At 41.6% G+C, this 13,417-nt stretch overlaps 1 protein-coding gene across 3 annotated transcripts in view; it reads left to right on the plus strand.

Annotated features, from left to right (window-relative positions):
• The window catches only part of GRIN2B (glutamate ionotropic receptor NMDA type subunit 2B), a 411,435-nt gene that overhangs the window by 295,089 nt on the left and 102,929 nt on the right, over nucleotides 1–13,417 (plus strand). For all 3 annotated transcript variants that reach the window (XM_053894629.1, XM_019452038.2, XM_053894630.1), the window contains one exon: nucleotides 7,129–7,243. In XM_053894629.1, coding sequence (XP_053750604.1) covers nucleotides 7,129–7,243 — 115 coding nt within the window. The remainder of the gene's footprint in view (nucleotides 1–7,128; nucleotides 7,244–13,417) is intronic.

The following is a 13,417-nucleotide window of genomic DNA, read 5'->3' on the forward strand; positions in this document are numbered from 1 at the left end:
TGTCCTCTGTCTTCTTATATTCAAGCAGGGATTGTTGAGCAACTTCCAGCAATGCCTCTCCACTTTGATTTCACATGAAAATAATTCATGGCATTCATTCATGAAGCAGCACTTTTTCCCCCTATTAGGCCAAGGGGCCTGAGAAGCCTCTTGGTTGCAATAGATGGTGAATTGATACATCACCATTTACTCCTCAAATGAACTCAGTTCAGCCCAGGCTGCTAAGGGGCCAGAGCACAATCTTCACCACCAGCAGGTGAGAGGAAGTATATTAAACTTATATCAGTCAGTCCTCAAGATACTTTACTATCTCATTAATTTAACACTGGGAATTTAGAATTTAAATCACTAAAATATGGACTAGCCCAAACTTGAACCTTTTGTGATTTGTGAAGAATGGTTTGCAAAATAGATTAATGATATAAACACCATTTCAGAGAAAATGTTTAATTTACTGGAAGACAAACTATTTTTTAATCTTTTTCAAGCAATTATTAAATTAATATGGCAATGCAGTCTTTAAATTAGTTTTTCCTGAGGTTCTCTATTAAGTGTCATTATACGGAAATAAGAGAAAAGAATTGTATTTGACAGCTTAGGAAACTGGTATTTCTAATTATTCCGTTCAACAGCGTGGTGTAATATTTCTATATATGACATTATATGTCAGAGGAAACCTTTAAAACTTCTTCAAATACCTTTTCCTTAAAAAGAAAACCATTACTGGCAAGAATAAAATAATTCGTGAGTCTTGAAAAGATGGCCACACAGTTTAGGAACTGATGGGTCTAGGATTTGAACAGAGGTTATCTGACTGCATGATCCTTGCTCTTAAAACACTCTCCATGCTACACTGCCTAGTAGTGGTGATAGGTGGTTATGGAGAATGTGCACCACAGTCCTTTCCTCTTCAGTTTCTTTTCTGTTTCTCTTTATTTTCCATTAGCATTTTGGGACATTGTCTAAATCTTCGCTTCGTAGGATATCTTACTGATGATATATTTCTCCTGGGCTTAATCTCAGAAGAACCCATTGGTGAGTCCAGTGGACAATTATTTCCCTGGCCATGGCTTGCCATGTAGACAGCGCTGTACTGGTCATTTTGGATTTACGTTGATAATTGTGAATTTCTAAGGTGGGGAAAAGTCAGAAGTTTTCTATTTAGTTTACCAAACCATAACACTGACTGTCCAACTTTTCAATATCCTTGCCTCCTTTCCCTAATACCAGTCTCTAATCAGATAGCTTTTAAATGTTTTAAAGTCTGCTATTTCTAATCCTGTGAGAAATTGTTTCCACTATTTCAAGAGGAAATGTGTGTATGAAAGAATACGAAGTGAAATAGTAAAGTGGTTAAGAGAGACAAGAGAAAGACAGAAAGATTTATGGTTTTGCCGTTCAGATGATAGAGTATAATAATGTAATGTAACAGATGAAATAGATCATCTATTTCATGTCAGGGGAGCAGCCCTGTACTTCCCTCATCAGGCAAGGAAGACAGTGTGAACCAGTCAGTCTTATAGATGAGGGAGCTGAAGGCCTTGGAAAGTAAGTAACACACCAAAGATTCAGTTATAGAGTTACAGAATTTTGGAGTTAGAAATTGTAAACAAGGGATCAAGAATTCAAGTTTTGTGCCTGGAATTTTGTTCCTTTATTGCTTCACTCTTAATAGCTGGAGAATGGGGGCGCCTGGGTGGCTCGGTCGGTTGGGCGTCCGACTTCGGCTCAGGTCATGATCTCGCGGTCCGTGAGTTCGAGCCCCGCGTCGGGCTCTGTGCTGACAGCTCGGAGCCTGGAGCCTGTTTCAGATTCTGTATCTCCCTCTCTCTGACCCTCCCCCATTCATGCTCTGTCTCTCTCTGTCTCAAAAAAAAGTAAACAAAGGTTAAAAAAAAAATAAAAAAAAATAGCTGGAAAATGGAAACTGAGAGCTATGAAAAATTCTACTGTTTTTTGAGATGTGCTGGACCCTGGGTAAGGGTACCTGGATCCTGCTTCCAGCCCCGCCATGTGATCTTGGTAAAGCCACAAATCCTTCTGGACTTCCATCATCCGCTTCATCTAGAAATTAAAGGATTGGATGAAGGGAGAGACTTATCTTTCTCATTACCACTTATATTTCTTATTAACAGGCATTAATTTTAAAAATTGAGTGCCTTGTAAAAGTATGGAGGGCAGAATGAGAATTACAGTGCCAGGGCTCTTGGTTTGCTGGGAAAATTCTAGCAGAGCTCTTCTGGATGCCTCCCACACAGGGCATCCTGCTAAATCATTGCTTTAGGTATCATTGTGGTGCAGTGGATGAGCTCTGAGTGGCATGGTCAATGTCAAAGAGGCACAAGGGCTTTTTTACCTCAGCTTGACCTCATTAAACCCACTGGAGTATGACTTTAGCCATATAAAGCAAATGTATTGGCTCTGAGCCCATCGGGGTTCTGAGGCTCTTTCTCAACAAGGAATCAAGCAGGAAATGAGATGTATTTTATTTCATGCAGTCTGTATTAGGGATCTACATAGTCCAAGGCATGACACGTGACATGAGAGTGCTAAAATGCACATCTGGGGCTCACAAAACTGCTTTCACCTTCACTCGGTGTTATAACGAAAAGAACACTGAACTGAAAACCAGAAGACTTGAACTCCAGTCCTGAACGGGCAGGTCACCTTGGAAAATAAGGGTAGCATCTTGGGACCTGTTTTCCCCTTCCCTCAATGGGTAGTTTCTAAATTTTCTTCTGGTTCTAACAGTTTAAGGTTCTGTGTAGTATTAGAACTTTATGAGACACAAGGAGGTTCGTTAGGGTCCATCTGCATCCTGGAGACAAATCAAGCAATATATATATATATGTGTGTATATATATGTATGTATACGTATATATATATACACACATATATATATATACACACATATATATATATACGTATACATACATATATATACACACACACACATATATATATATATATGTGTGTGTGTGTGTGTGTGTGTATATATATATATCAAACCTTGCTGGGATTTCCAGGGGCCTAGAATCTTCCAGGAAGAGTTTCTGAATCTGACTGCCACTTGAGCTAGGCTTTCTGACTGTCTGCTTGAGGATGACACATTTAGAGGAAAACAGAATGTCTGTCGCATCTTAATTATAGTTTAATCCTTTACCAAGGATTTACACATGGAAGCTTTGGGGTTTTAATTAATGCTCAAAATTGGCAAAGTGCAGCCAGATCCAAAGGTGGTTGGATATTTTCAGGCCTTATGGAAAGTTAAATTGACGAATGTGACCATTTGACCTAGTTTATCCCTCCCTACGTGGAGTGCAATCTCCATTCCTCCAATGTGTATTCCATTGATAATTGGGTCTCGTTAAAATGTAGTTATCACACTTTAACTCACAAGATCCAAAATGAGGCAAGTTTCTTCCCTTTAGATATTCAAATGACACTAAGATATTTCTTTTTCTGATTTCTTCCCATTAAATAACCTTATGTTTGTATCCTGTTTTCTATAGCTTTCCTATCCATTATTTCATTTGATTTTTTTTAATTCATTATTTCATTTGATTAGCACATTGGGCTTCTCTGATAAGCAGGAGGTAGAATGGTGTTTCCATTTTGAAGAGGAAATGCCAAAGTCCCATGCCTAGAAGTGACCACACTCCTGATTATTTTATCACACTTGCTGTCCCTAGTGAATGGACTGCTTTGTTCTGCTATTCAAAGGGCATCCTTGTTCAGGGCGGGTGTGTATTTGCAAGCTCCTCACTAATGGCCAAATGTTGGCACGTTAGAGGGAATTACTCAGAAAAACACAATGTGAATGATTAATCTGCATACTGCTGAAGGATATGAATAATTAAGGGATACTTTGAGAAGAATATTTTGCATATTGTCATAAAATGTATCAATATTTTTGATAAGTGTAAAATACATGAGAAGTGTCTAGGTAGAATAAAATGGACCTGTAGAGCTGGAAGAGAGCGAACATCCCAGAGGGAGTTCATTTAAAAAATCAAAAGGATGTGCAACAGGAATAACTAGAAAAATTTAACTACAGAGCAATTACATTATCCATGAATGTAGTTTATTTTCTGACAGTTTGAATTTTAAAACTTATACACCCAATTCAATGCTGTCCCCTTCAAAGAAGTCATCTTGAGAAGCATTTATGCTTCTTATTACTTATTTTTGGAACTTTTCTCATAATTGCTTTCTGAAATGGACATTTCTTAAAAAACATTGTAAAGGTCTTTTAGATAAAGTCAGAATTATTCAGAGCCATGTCAGGTGAAAAAGGAGGGTGCTTAAGCTAGGTAACTAATTTCTCTCTCTTTCCCTTCCTCTTTGTCCCTTTCTCCTCCTCCCTTTCCTCTAAAAAAAAAAGAGAGAGAGAGAGAGAAAACTAATTTTTTTTTGCATGTCTCATTAACCTTCTCTGAAGAATTCCAGAAATTATTCTAAGCAATGCAGTATTATTATAATAAGAATATATTTTCCAAGTTAATTACGTTGGGTGCTTAAATTCTGGTTTGTTAGTTTGAAGTGTTTTGTGGTTTTGTAATTCTGTTCCTTGGAATGAATTATATAGGGCTTTGGCTGGAGTGTTGAAGTTGTAAAGTATAGGAGACCTGATTATTATTTTCTAACTAGTGATGGGCTTGAGCAAGCAGCACGGACCCGAGAGATGAGGGGCAGTACAAGGGATGGAGGAGATGCTGTGTGGAGTGTTGAGTTGAATTAGGAGGCACTACACTTTTACCAGTTGGAAGTGTCCAGAAAGAGCAGCCAGGGGATAAGGAGAATGGGGGCTTGAAGTCATGGCATATGATAACTACGTGAAGGAACTGGTGATGTTAAACCTGATGTAGCATATGTCAGGCTGGTGCGGTAGAGATCATGGGACTAGAAATATGGCTTAAAATGTAATTTCTGCTCTAAATTAGTTGTAGGACATTGGGCAAATAATTTGACTTCTCAGTGCTTCGGTTTCCTATCAGGTAAAAATTATAGAACTAGGGGCACCTGGGTAGCTCAGTCGGTTGGGCGCCCGACTTCGTTTGGTTCAGGTCATGATCTCACAGTTTGTGAAATCGAGCCCCGCATCAGGCTCTGTGCTGACAGCTCAGAGTCTGGAGGCTGCTTCGGATTCTGTGTCTCCCTGTCTCTCTCTGCCCCTCCCCCCACTCCCACTCTGTCTCTCAAAAATAAATAATAAAAAATTTGTTTTAATGTTTAAAAACATAAAATAAAATTGTAGAACTAAGTGAGCTTAAGTTTTCTTCAAAGATTAACATTTACTTTACAAGGTAGGCATGATAATTGTCTTTGAATAGTTGAAGAGCTTTCATGTGGAAGAAGGAGTAGACTAAGACTGAATAATATCTAAGAAGGAGCCAGTATCCAGGGGTTTCAGGAAAGTAAATTGCTTTTTTTTAATATTTGTTTATTTTTGAGACAGCGCAGCTGGGGAGGGACGGGGGGGGGGGGGGAGGACAGAGGATCCAAAGTGGGCTCTGTGCTGACAGCAGCAAGCCTGATGTGGGGCTCGAACTCACGAACTCACTGAGCCAAAGTCAGGCACTCAACCCACTGAGCCACCAAGGTGCCCTGAGCAGATTTCAACTTTAAGTAGAAAACAAAACAAAACGAAACAAAACAAAAAATAAAAAAAGGCACCCTGCCCAATAGTGAGATGGCACTCTTGATGATAGAGGGTGCAGTGATAACAAGAAGGGCTGAGAGAGCCAATTTTCTGTTGGAGAGGGAAAGCATAAACTGTAAGAAGTGGTGGACCAGTTGACTACGAAAGTCTCTTTCAATTCTGAGATTCTAGAGGCCTCTATTCTTTTGAGGCCTTCTGTGTTTTTGATTGCATTTGTGAAGACCATAAGACCAGAGAATGACAGGCTGAAAAAGCCCAGGCAGCTCTTGAAATAATAAGTGGTCCATGCGGGTTTGGTTCATGACATCTAGTATTCTTTTTATAAGTGCCTGAAGGATCTGCATCTTAGCAACCTTGTTAGTTAACCTAATGTTACCTGGAAGAACAAAGAGCCTCACAGTTTCATTGAATGAGAAGACTTAAAACAGGATCCTTTAAGCTGCCTCCTGATACATTCTTCTTCCCTTCAGTGTGTTAGGAAACTGTTGTTGGTCACAAATTCGAAGCCCCTAGAACCCTGGTGGCAATTACAAGATACCTTTTTTTGCTTCTCAGCAGAGACACCTCACGACGGCACCAGACCCAAGGCTCTAGAGTAGCATGTCATGTGAACACTGAGCTAATCATTATTGACTCCTTGGGCCATTATGGTAAAGGGACATTAATTACCATCAGCACAGTTGCACTAATGTGGTTGTAATGAGCACGCCTGTGGGAATTCCCAGTGAGGGAGCTCTTCATCAGATCGGAGCAGCCAGCAGAGGAACAAGGGTGAGCTGGAGGTGCAGGTGTTGAGGGGGAAGATAAAGTTCATTGGTTTGACTCCAGTTACTTCCAGAGTTACTGCTAATTTACGTGCCTGTGCCTGGAATACTTTCTGAGATATCTCTCCCTCCTTCCTCCAACCCCCTCCACCCCCCGGTATTTTCTGTTCACTATACACAATTCAATAGCCCCAGTTTCCAGATGTATCCTGAGGAACCAGACCCCTGACTGCTGGACTCCTCTCACAGCTCTTAGAAGCATGGCCTGGATCTTGGCAAGAGTTCAAAGTGTGTACATATCTCTGAGAGGCAGAGAGACCCTGTGCTCCAGTGTGCCACCTTTCTTAGCAGAAAGCTGTCTTGGTACACTCCCCCTTTCTTCTCTCTACCGACTCCACCCTTTAATTGACCTCCCTTTGTGAATAATAACCATTAATGTTTAAGGAGGGTTTACTATGTCCCAGGCCTCGGTGGGAAGTTATCTCATTTAAGCCTTACAAACCTAATGAAGTAGGTTTCTTATCTTTCCATATTATTCCTATTAAATGAAAACTTGAATGTCTCTATGCCTAACAGTTTCACAGTGATATTTGTATGTCTATCTAGGTGTCTGTCTCTATTCACCTTTCCCTCTGTCTTCCTGTTTTATTCTTGGCATACCTTCTTCATACTTTTAATCTTTGTTTTCTTTTATCTTTACAGATATCTGATCAATGTCACTTTTGAGGGAAGAAATCTGTCCTTCAGTGAAGATGGTTACCAGATGCACCCGAAACTGGTGATAATCCTTCTGAACAAGGAGAGGAAGTGGGAGAGGGTAGGACATATCTTTTGTCAATTCTCAAGCAAAGCAGATGGGGTAGGGACATAAAATTTTGCGGCACATTAAAAGAAAACCAAACCCAACCTTAGTTTTGGTCTCTGAGCTGTGAAGTTAGAGTGCAATACTTTGAGAGTACAGGAGAAGCTCAAACTCAAAGTTTCTCCAACTTGCATCTTCGTGTTCTTGCCCTTTGGTTAATCAAGAGATTATTTTCTTTATGCATTATCATTTTTATTGGTTATGGTGCTGTGTGAATCATGACTTTATTCTAATGGAAGAGTGTACATGTATAATGTAACATAATTCAGTGAAGAAATCAAATCAGTGGTATAATTCAGAAGTTGTGTCCTACACAGTGTACTGGGGAGGCCGATGAAATGTAATTTGCAAGCACATGGGTTTGAATTTACTGTGATCAGAGGCTTGCCATGCAAGGCTCTCCTCAGGATCTCTCCCGCTGACAGCTGACCACAGTATCTGAAACTCTACCATTAGAAATTAATTTCTGTGATTGCCAGACTACGTAGGTTCACTTCCTAGCTCTTCTACTCACAAACTTGTCTACTTAGGACCTTGTACAAATCTCTTAAGTACTCTGTGCCTCAAGTGTCTTCATCTATAAAATGAGAATAAAAATAAAAGTACTGAGATCACAGGGTTGTTATGAGGATTAAATAGATTAATATATGCAAAGGACTTAGAAAGGTGCCTGGCACACAGTAAGAACTTAACAGGTATTCGCTTTTGATTTTATCCCCGATTCCTACTTAAATACAAATGCTCCCCAGAGCAATGTCAGCACTGGTGTTTCTCTGGTATATGTTCTTCAGGTGTCATTTGTCCCTCGAGATTCTTTGCTGAAAAATGGTTCTGAAGATAAATAAGGTTGGGAGACATACCTCCAGGCTCTCCTTCTGGGAGGTTCCCAGAGCATAGTAACATTTGGAAGCTCAGAGGAATACTGTCTATAGCAAAGGGCCATCTTTAACTTTACTTACTCTGATATTTTCAAAATTTATTTTATTATTAGACCCCTTTGTTCATGAAATTCATAGTCTGTAAAACATGTTGGGAAACACCAATTTAAAGCAATTTCTATGGACTCAGTCAGTTGGCTGAGAACAGGCTTCAAGATGTCAGCATGACTCTGACTGGAATGAAACCCACATTATATATTTCCAGAAAGAAGGGCCAGGAAAAGAGACCAGAGATAAATGTCTTGAAATTCACAGTCTTGTCCGTGAACCCTGGAAAGGTAGTTAGGTGAATGCTCATCTGTGAAACAGCATGTGTGGCTCACGTAGTGGGAACCTGGGGCCTTATTCTTAAACTTGAAAGACTTCAATCTGTCATGGAGTTCCTTATATCATGGCACAGCCATAAGACTTAGATTATTCCTTGTGTTCTTGATTAAAGTTGCTCTCCCTCTACTGAGTTATCATTTGTTCAGAAATGGTTTTCCCCTGGGCTCCTGCCCTGCACTCCAATCAAGCTGCTTTTCACTGCTGCTATAGAGACATAATAATTTAAGAAGTGTTCTTGGAACTCATGTATGATAGGCACCTCTGTATATTTCCAGAAGAGGAGTTATTAATAACTGAGGCTTCGTACATGGATCAGAGATGTCCAGTTGGGTAGCTTTTATGCAGTAGACTCACGATTACTGCCTCAAGGATGGGGCATCTCACACCTCTCCTTCCTTAAAGAGATCTTACCATCACTCGTGCTGACTTCTCTAGGCTGGAATCTGAGGCCTGTGACCACTCCCACTACTGCCCTTTCCCAAACTAGTCACCCTCCCTCGGATTTGCATCCCTTCCCTTCTCATCAGTTCTACCTTTGCTGTAGCTCTTGAGTTTATTCCTCCTTATATGATCCAGGAAGCATGTGATAATTTTTTAAATAGATGCCTACCTTTATCCATTCAGATCAGTCCTGGACATGGCTGCTAGAATGAGTTTCCTAAGGCACAACTCTGATCATGTTCTTTCTCTGCCCAAACCTTGTTCAAAGCTTCTATAGTTTATGCACTGGGTCCAAACTTTATTCTGGTGTTCAAGGCTCCTGTCTACCTTTCCAAGCCCATCTTCTCTCCCTTGCTGTTTCCCGTCTCACCATCAAGCTACATTGGGCTCTCTCTGTTCTAAGATATTTCCCTGTATGTCTTGCTTCCTGTACAGCATGTATCATGTTTCCTTTTTCTGAAATGAGTTGTCCAGTTATACAAATAATAACCGTCCTTTGAAGCCCAATGAAACTGTCACTGTCTTCTTCTCTCGTCTTTGACCAAAATATAATCTGTCACGCTCCCTTGCCCCCCGTAACCGTTGTCCCTACCTCTGTTGTAACACCGTCCCATCTGCCTGTTTTAGAGTTGTGTGGATGCGTGCTTCCAGATGGCAGAGGCTGTGTCTTTATATCGTCTTGTCCTCCCAGCAACCTGGAAAAGTGTGTTGCATAGAGCAGTTCAATAAGTATGTGTCAGGTGAATGAGAACCATTGCATAATACAAGAGTCGAAAATCCATCATTAAGAATCCAAGTTTACGTTATTGCCCTTGATGTAACGTAAGGGGGGCAGAGGGGAGATAAAACCGTTATGTAGATTGAGTTTTCATAGATCATACTTTAAATGTACTTTAAACAAGGGAGCTTGTTATTTAAAGAAATTCTGTGGTTAATCTTTTTGTAAAGCATTTTGGGAGGGGGTAGGAGGTCATAGAATATCACATATTCATACGGTTTGGTTCAATCAGGGAACATTGCTGAAAAGTGGTCTTTACTGTTCGTTGAATTCACAGATCCAGGAGGCTCCCCAGTGTGGAACCCCTTGTTAGGGCTCCCTTGTGGGCAGAGATGGGTGGCAGGAGCCAGGCACAGCTCTAGTGCATATCTGGGATGTGCTGAAGTTGTACCATGGGAAGTCAAACCTTTTTTTCCACTGTTACCCTGACCCCCAGGACCCTCTGTATTCTCAGGATTTCTAATACCACTCCAGAGGGTCCCATGTGCCCTCTGGGGAAGATTTCGTGTCTGTGGACTCCAGAGAGGCAGGCACCAGGGTGAATATTTGACAGGGAGGAGATGGAAGCTGGGAAGATAAATGGGGAAGGGATCTGGATTTGTGGGGAAAATGAGGCAACAGACAAGACCCACAGCTTCTGGTCATGCCCTTAACTAGCTGTGTGACCTGCTGTTTTCACTTTCCTGGATCTTTCTTTCTTCATGTCTGAAATCATGGCATGAGATTAAGACGACTTCTAGGGCCCTTTCTGGCTCTAGCTTCTTGGATTACAAAATTCACGTTGTAAATAAGTAAGCACTTGGAATGGAACTGGGGTGGGAGCTGAAGCATACAAAAGGAACCTGAGTTTGTTTCTAAGGACAGTAGCTTCCAGGGAATATTTGTCATTCTTGTCATTTAGATAGATATCATCTCCTCAGAAGGCCTTCCTTGGTGACTCAAGCTAACGTAGAGCTTGAGCCACCCTATCACAACAGTTCGTTTTAATTTTCTTCAGGATACTTTTTTATCTGATGTTTTGCCTATTTGCCTGATTATCACCTGTCTCTTCACACCAGGACAGATGCTTCCTGGGAGCAAGGACGTTGTTCACCTCTATAAGCCAAATACTCTAGAAGAGTATCTGGCTTAGAGTGACGGCTCAAAAGATAGCTGTTAAATAAATGAAGAATTCATATGTTTAGGAGAGTCAGTATATTGACCAGGCATTTCACTTCTGCCTGAAATGCCTCCAGGTGGACGGAGTGGTTTACTGAAGAGAGCGGGAGAGCAGGCACATTCTCCACTGCTAGTGTGAGCAGGCCAAGTGCTAGCAAGGGTCTGGCGGGCGGGGTGGGCGCCATTTTCAGTGAGGCCCAACCTCCCAGAGGAGGCAGGCCTTACACTTTTCAACGAGGAGCCTCAGGTTGACGAAGACTCATTCAGATGCTGGTGTGAACCATGTGAATACCCTCTCAGGTTTTAAAACATAGTCTCAAAGCTACTGTCTCATAAATCTGGCTCCTTCTGAAAGACTTGAAGTCAAGGCAGCGTAATCTGGGACTGAGCATGGTTTTGGACTCAGAAAGAGCAGAGATGAATGCCCCTTGTTGCCGTCTATCAGCTGCATAAACCAAGCGGCCATACTACCTGAGTCCGTTCCCCTTTTGTAAAATAGGGTTTTACATAAGGCTGTTATAAAGATGAAAGGAGATTTTATAATAAAATACCAGTTAATAGTGACTGAAACATAGCCAGTATTCAACAAATGTCAGTCACTGCCCTCCACCCCCCTTTTTTTAAGGTAACATTTGCACATGGTAATAAGTCAAATGGTACAAAAGGGTATCCAGTAAAAAGAACATCCTCTTATCTGTGATCTTCAGTTCCCCCAGGCTCCTCCCCAGAGAAATCCTTATTTCCAGGGTCTTACGTATTTTCTCTGAACATACTGCAAGCATGTAAAAATTCTATATATTTACTCAACCTCCTATTTTTTTAAAATAGCACCTGCTCTTGTGAACTTGTAATGGGATCCTGTATAAATAGCCACTAAGGAGGCATGGGGGCAGCTAGAATAGCACAGAGATCTCTGGATCAGAATTACAGTCACAGAAAGCCAAGTAATGTCTTTGGTATGTGGGAATGTGGAGGAGAACATTTCCCACACCTGCATGCATGCGGGGATAGCATGATAGGTTGGAAAGGGTAGGGGATGGTGGTGGAAAAATGCGTGCAGAATGGGTTCATTTGTAAGTCTTCTCTCTAAGTGGGGGACAGCTGCATAAACTTGCATTAAAAATAGTCTGGCACAGAGAAGCAGTTCCAGCAAGCATTCAAGCTTCTGTCTTTATCAGAGCCTCTCATGATTTGCTTCATTGCTACCGCTCTCTGCTTCCATTTAATCGTTCCTAAAATGGGGATAATAAAAATGAAATGCAGTGGGGGTGTGTTCTGAGTAATGACTTCAAGAAATGATGATGGTGCATTTTCAGGCTGTAAGATGTAAACAGACCTTAAAGGGACTGTCTGGGTCCGAATTACAGGAGGAGACGTAAGGCAGGCAGAGATGCAAACCATTTCCCCGGGGACAACAGGTGTATTTTATAAGCCCGCATTTCCTCTTCTCTGCCTCCATCTACTGGAAAATTGCCCTTCCTTATGTAGACTAAAACATTCTCCATTTGTCTGGGTCATTGTTTTGGCTCCCCAAATCCCAGTTATCACCTTAGGCTTGCAATACTGAGACATTACAGCCACATCCACCACTGAACGGAGTGCTAGAAATGAAAGTACTTAGCCCACACTGCTGGGCCTATAATAGTATTTATGAATTAATGGATGGAACAGTGGGAGAGGAGGAAGGGCACTAAACTGGTAGAAGGAAGATCCCCCAAGAGCCACAACAGCAACAACATAATAAGACAGAATGTTCTACTGGCATCTGAAGCCTGGGATGAATGAAAGAGGTTAAGAGATGCTATATGCCTCCAATAGCTTCGTATCCAGGAGACAGCGGCAACTCCAGGCTGTGGATGCCCTGTGCGATGAGCACCTAACGACTCCAGTGATCATATTCCAGAATGATCAGTTTGGTGATGATGCAGCAGAGGTTGATTGCTGCTGTGGCAGGTGCCACTTGAAAGCTGTTGACAGACAAAATAAACAGCCACTCCACTTCCTCCCTTGCGTGTGTGCATACAAACACATAGGCACATTCACATCCAAACTGGCAGATTGCTCATGACATAGGAGCCGCATCCGTTTGGTTATTCACCGTATGCCTGTGCCCAGCACAGCGCGAGACATTCCTGAACAGGCCAGTAAATGTCTGGTGACAGCCCGAACATGCCTGTACAAACTGTGTTCTACCACCCATCTTTGGAGGAGAGGCCAGGGAGCATCCCTGCTCTCTTCAGACTTTACAGAGGTTGTCTGAGGAGGTGAAACAGAAGCTCCTCACGTTGGGGGTGTTTGTTCTGGACCTCTCGATACTGCCATTTGACAACATGCTATTTTTACCGACTTTGAACTGAGTACTAATATGCATCATTGGATTAAGGGATTAGAACACGGGATCCATGGAGAAAGGCTATGGGAATTGGGGTTGTTAAGGGGAGGAAGAAAAGGCAATGAAGTGATGACTTGCTCTCTTTAAATATATGA

This window comes from Panthera pardus, unplaced genomic scaffold (assembly GCF_024362965.1).
Source record: "Panthera pardus isolate Hobbes unplaced genomic scaffold, ASM2436296v1 HiC_scaffold_6, whole genome shotgun sequence".
Classification (NCBI taxonomy): Eukaryota; Metazoa; Chordata; class Mammalia; order Carnivora; family Felidae; genus Panthera; species Panthera pardus.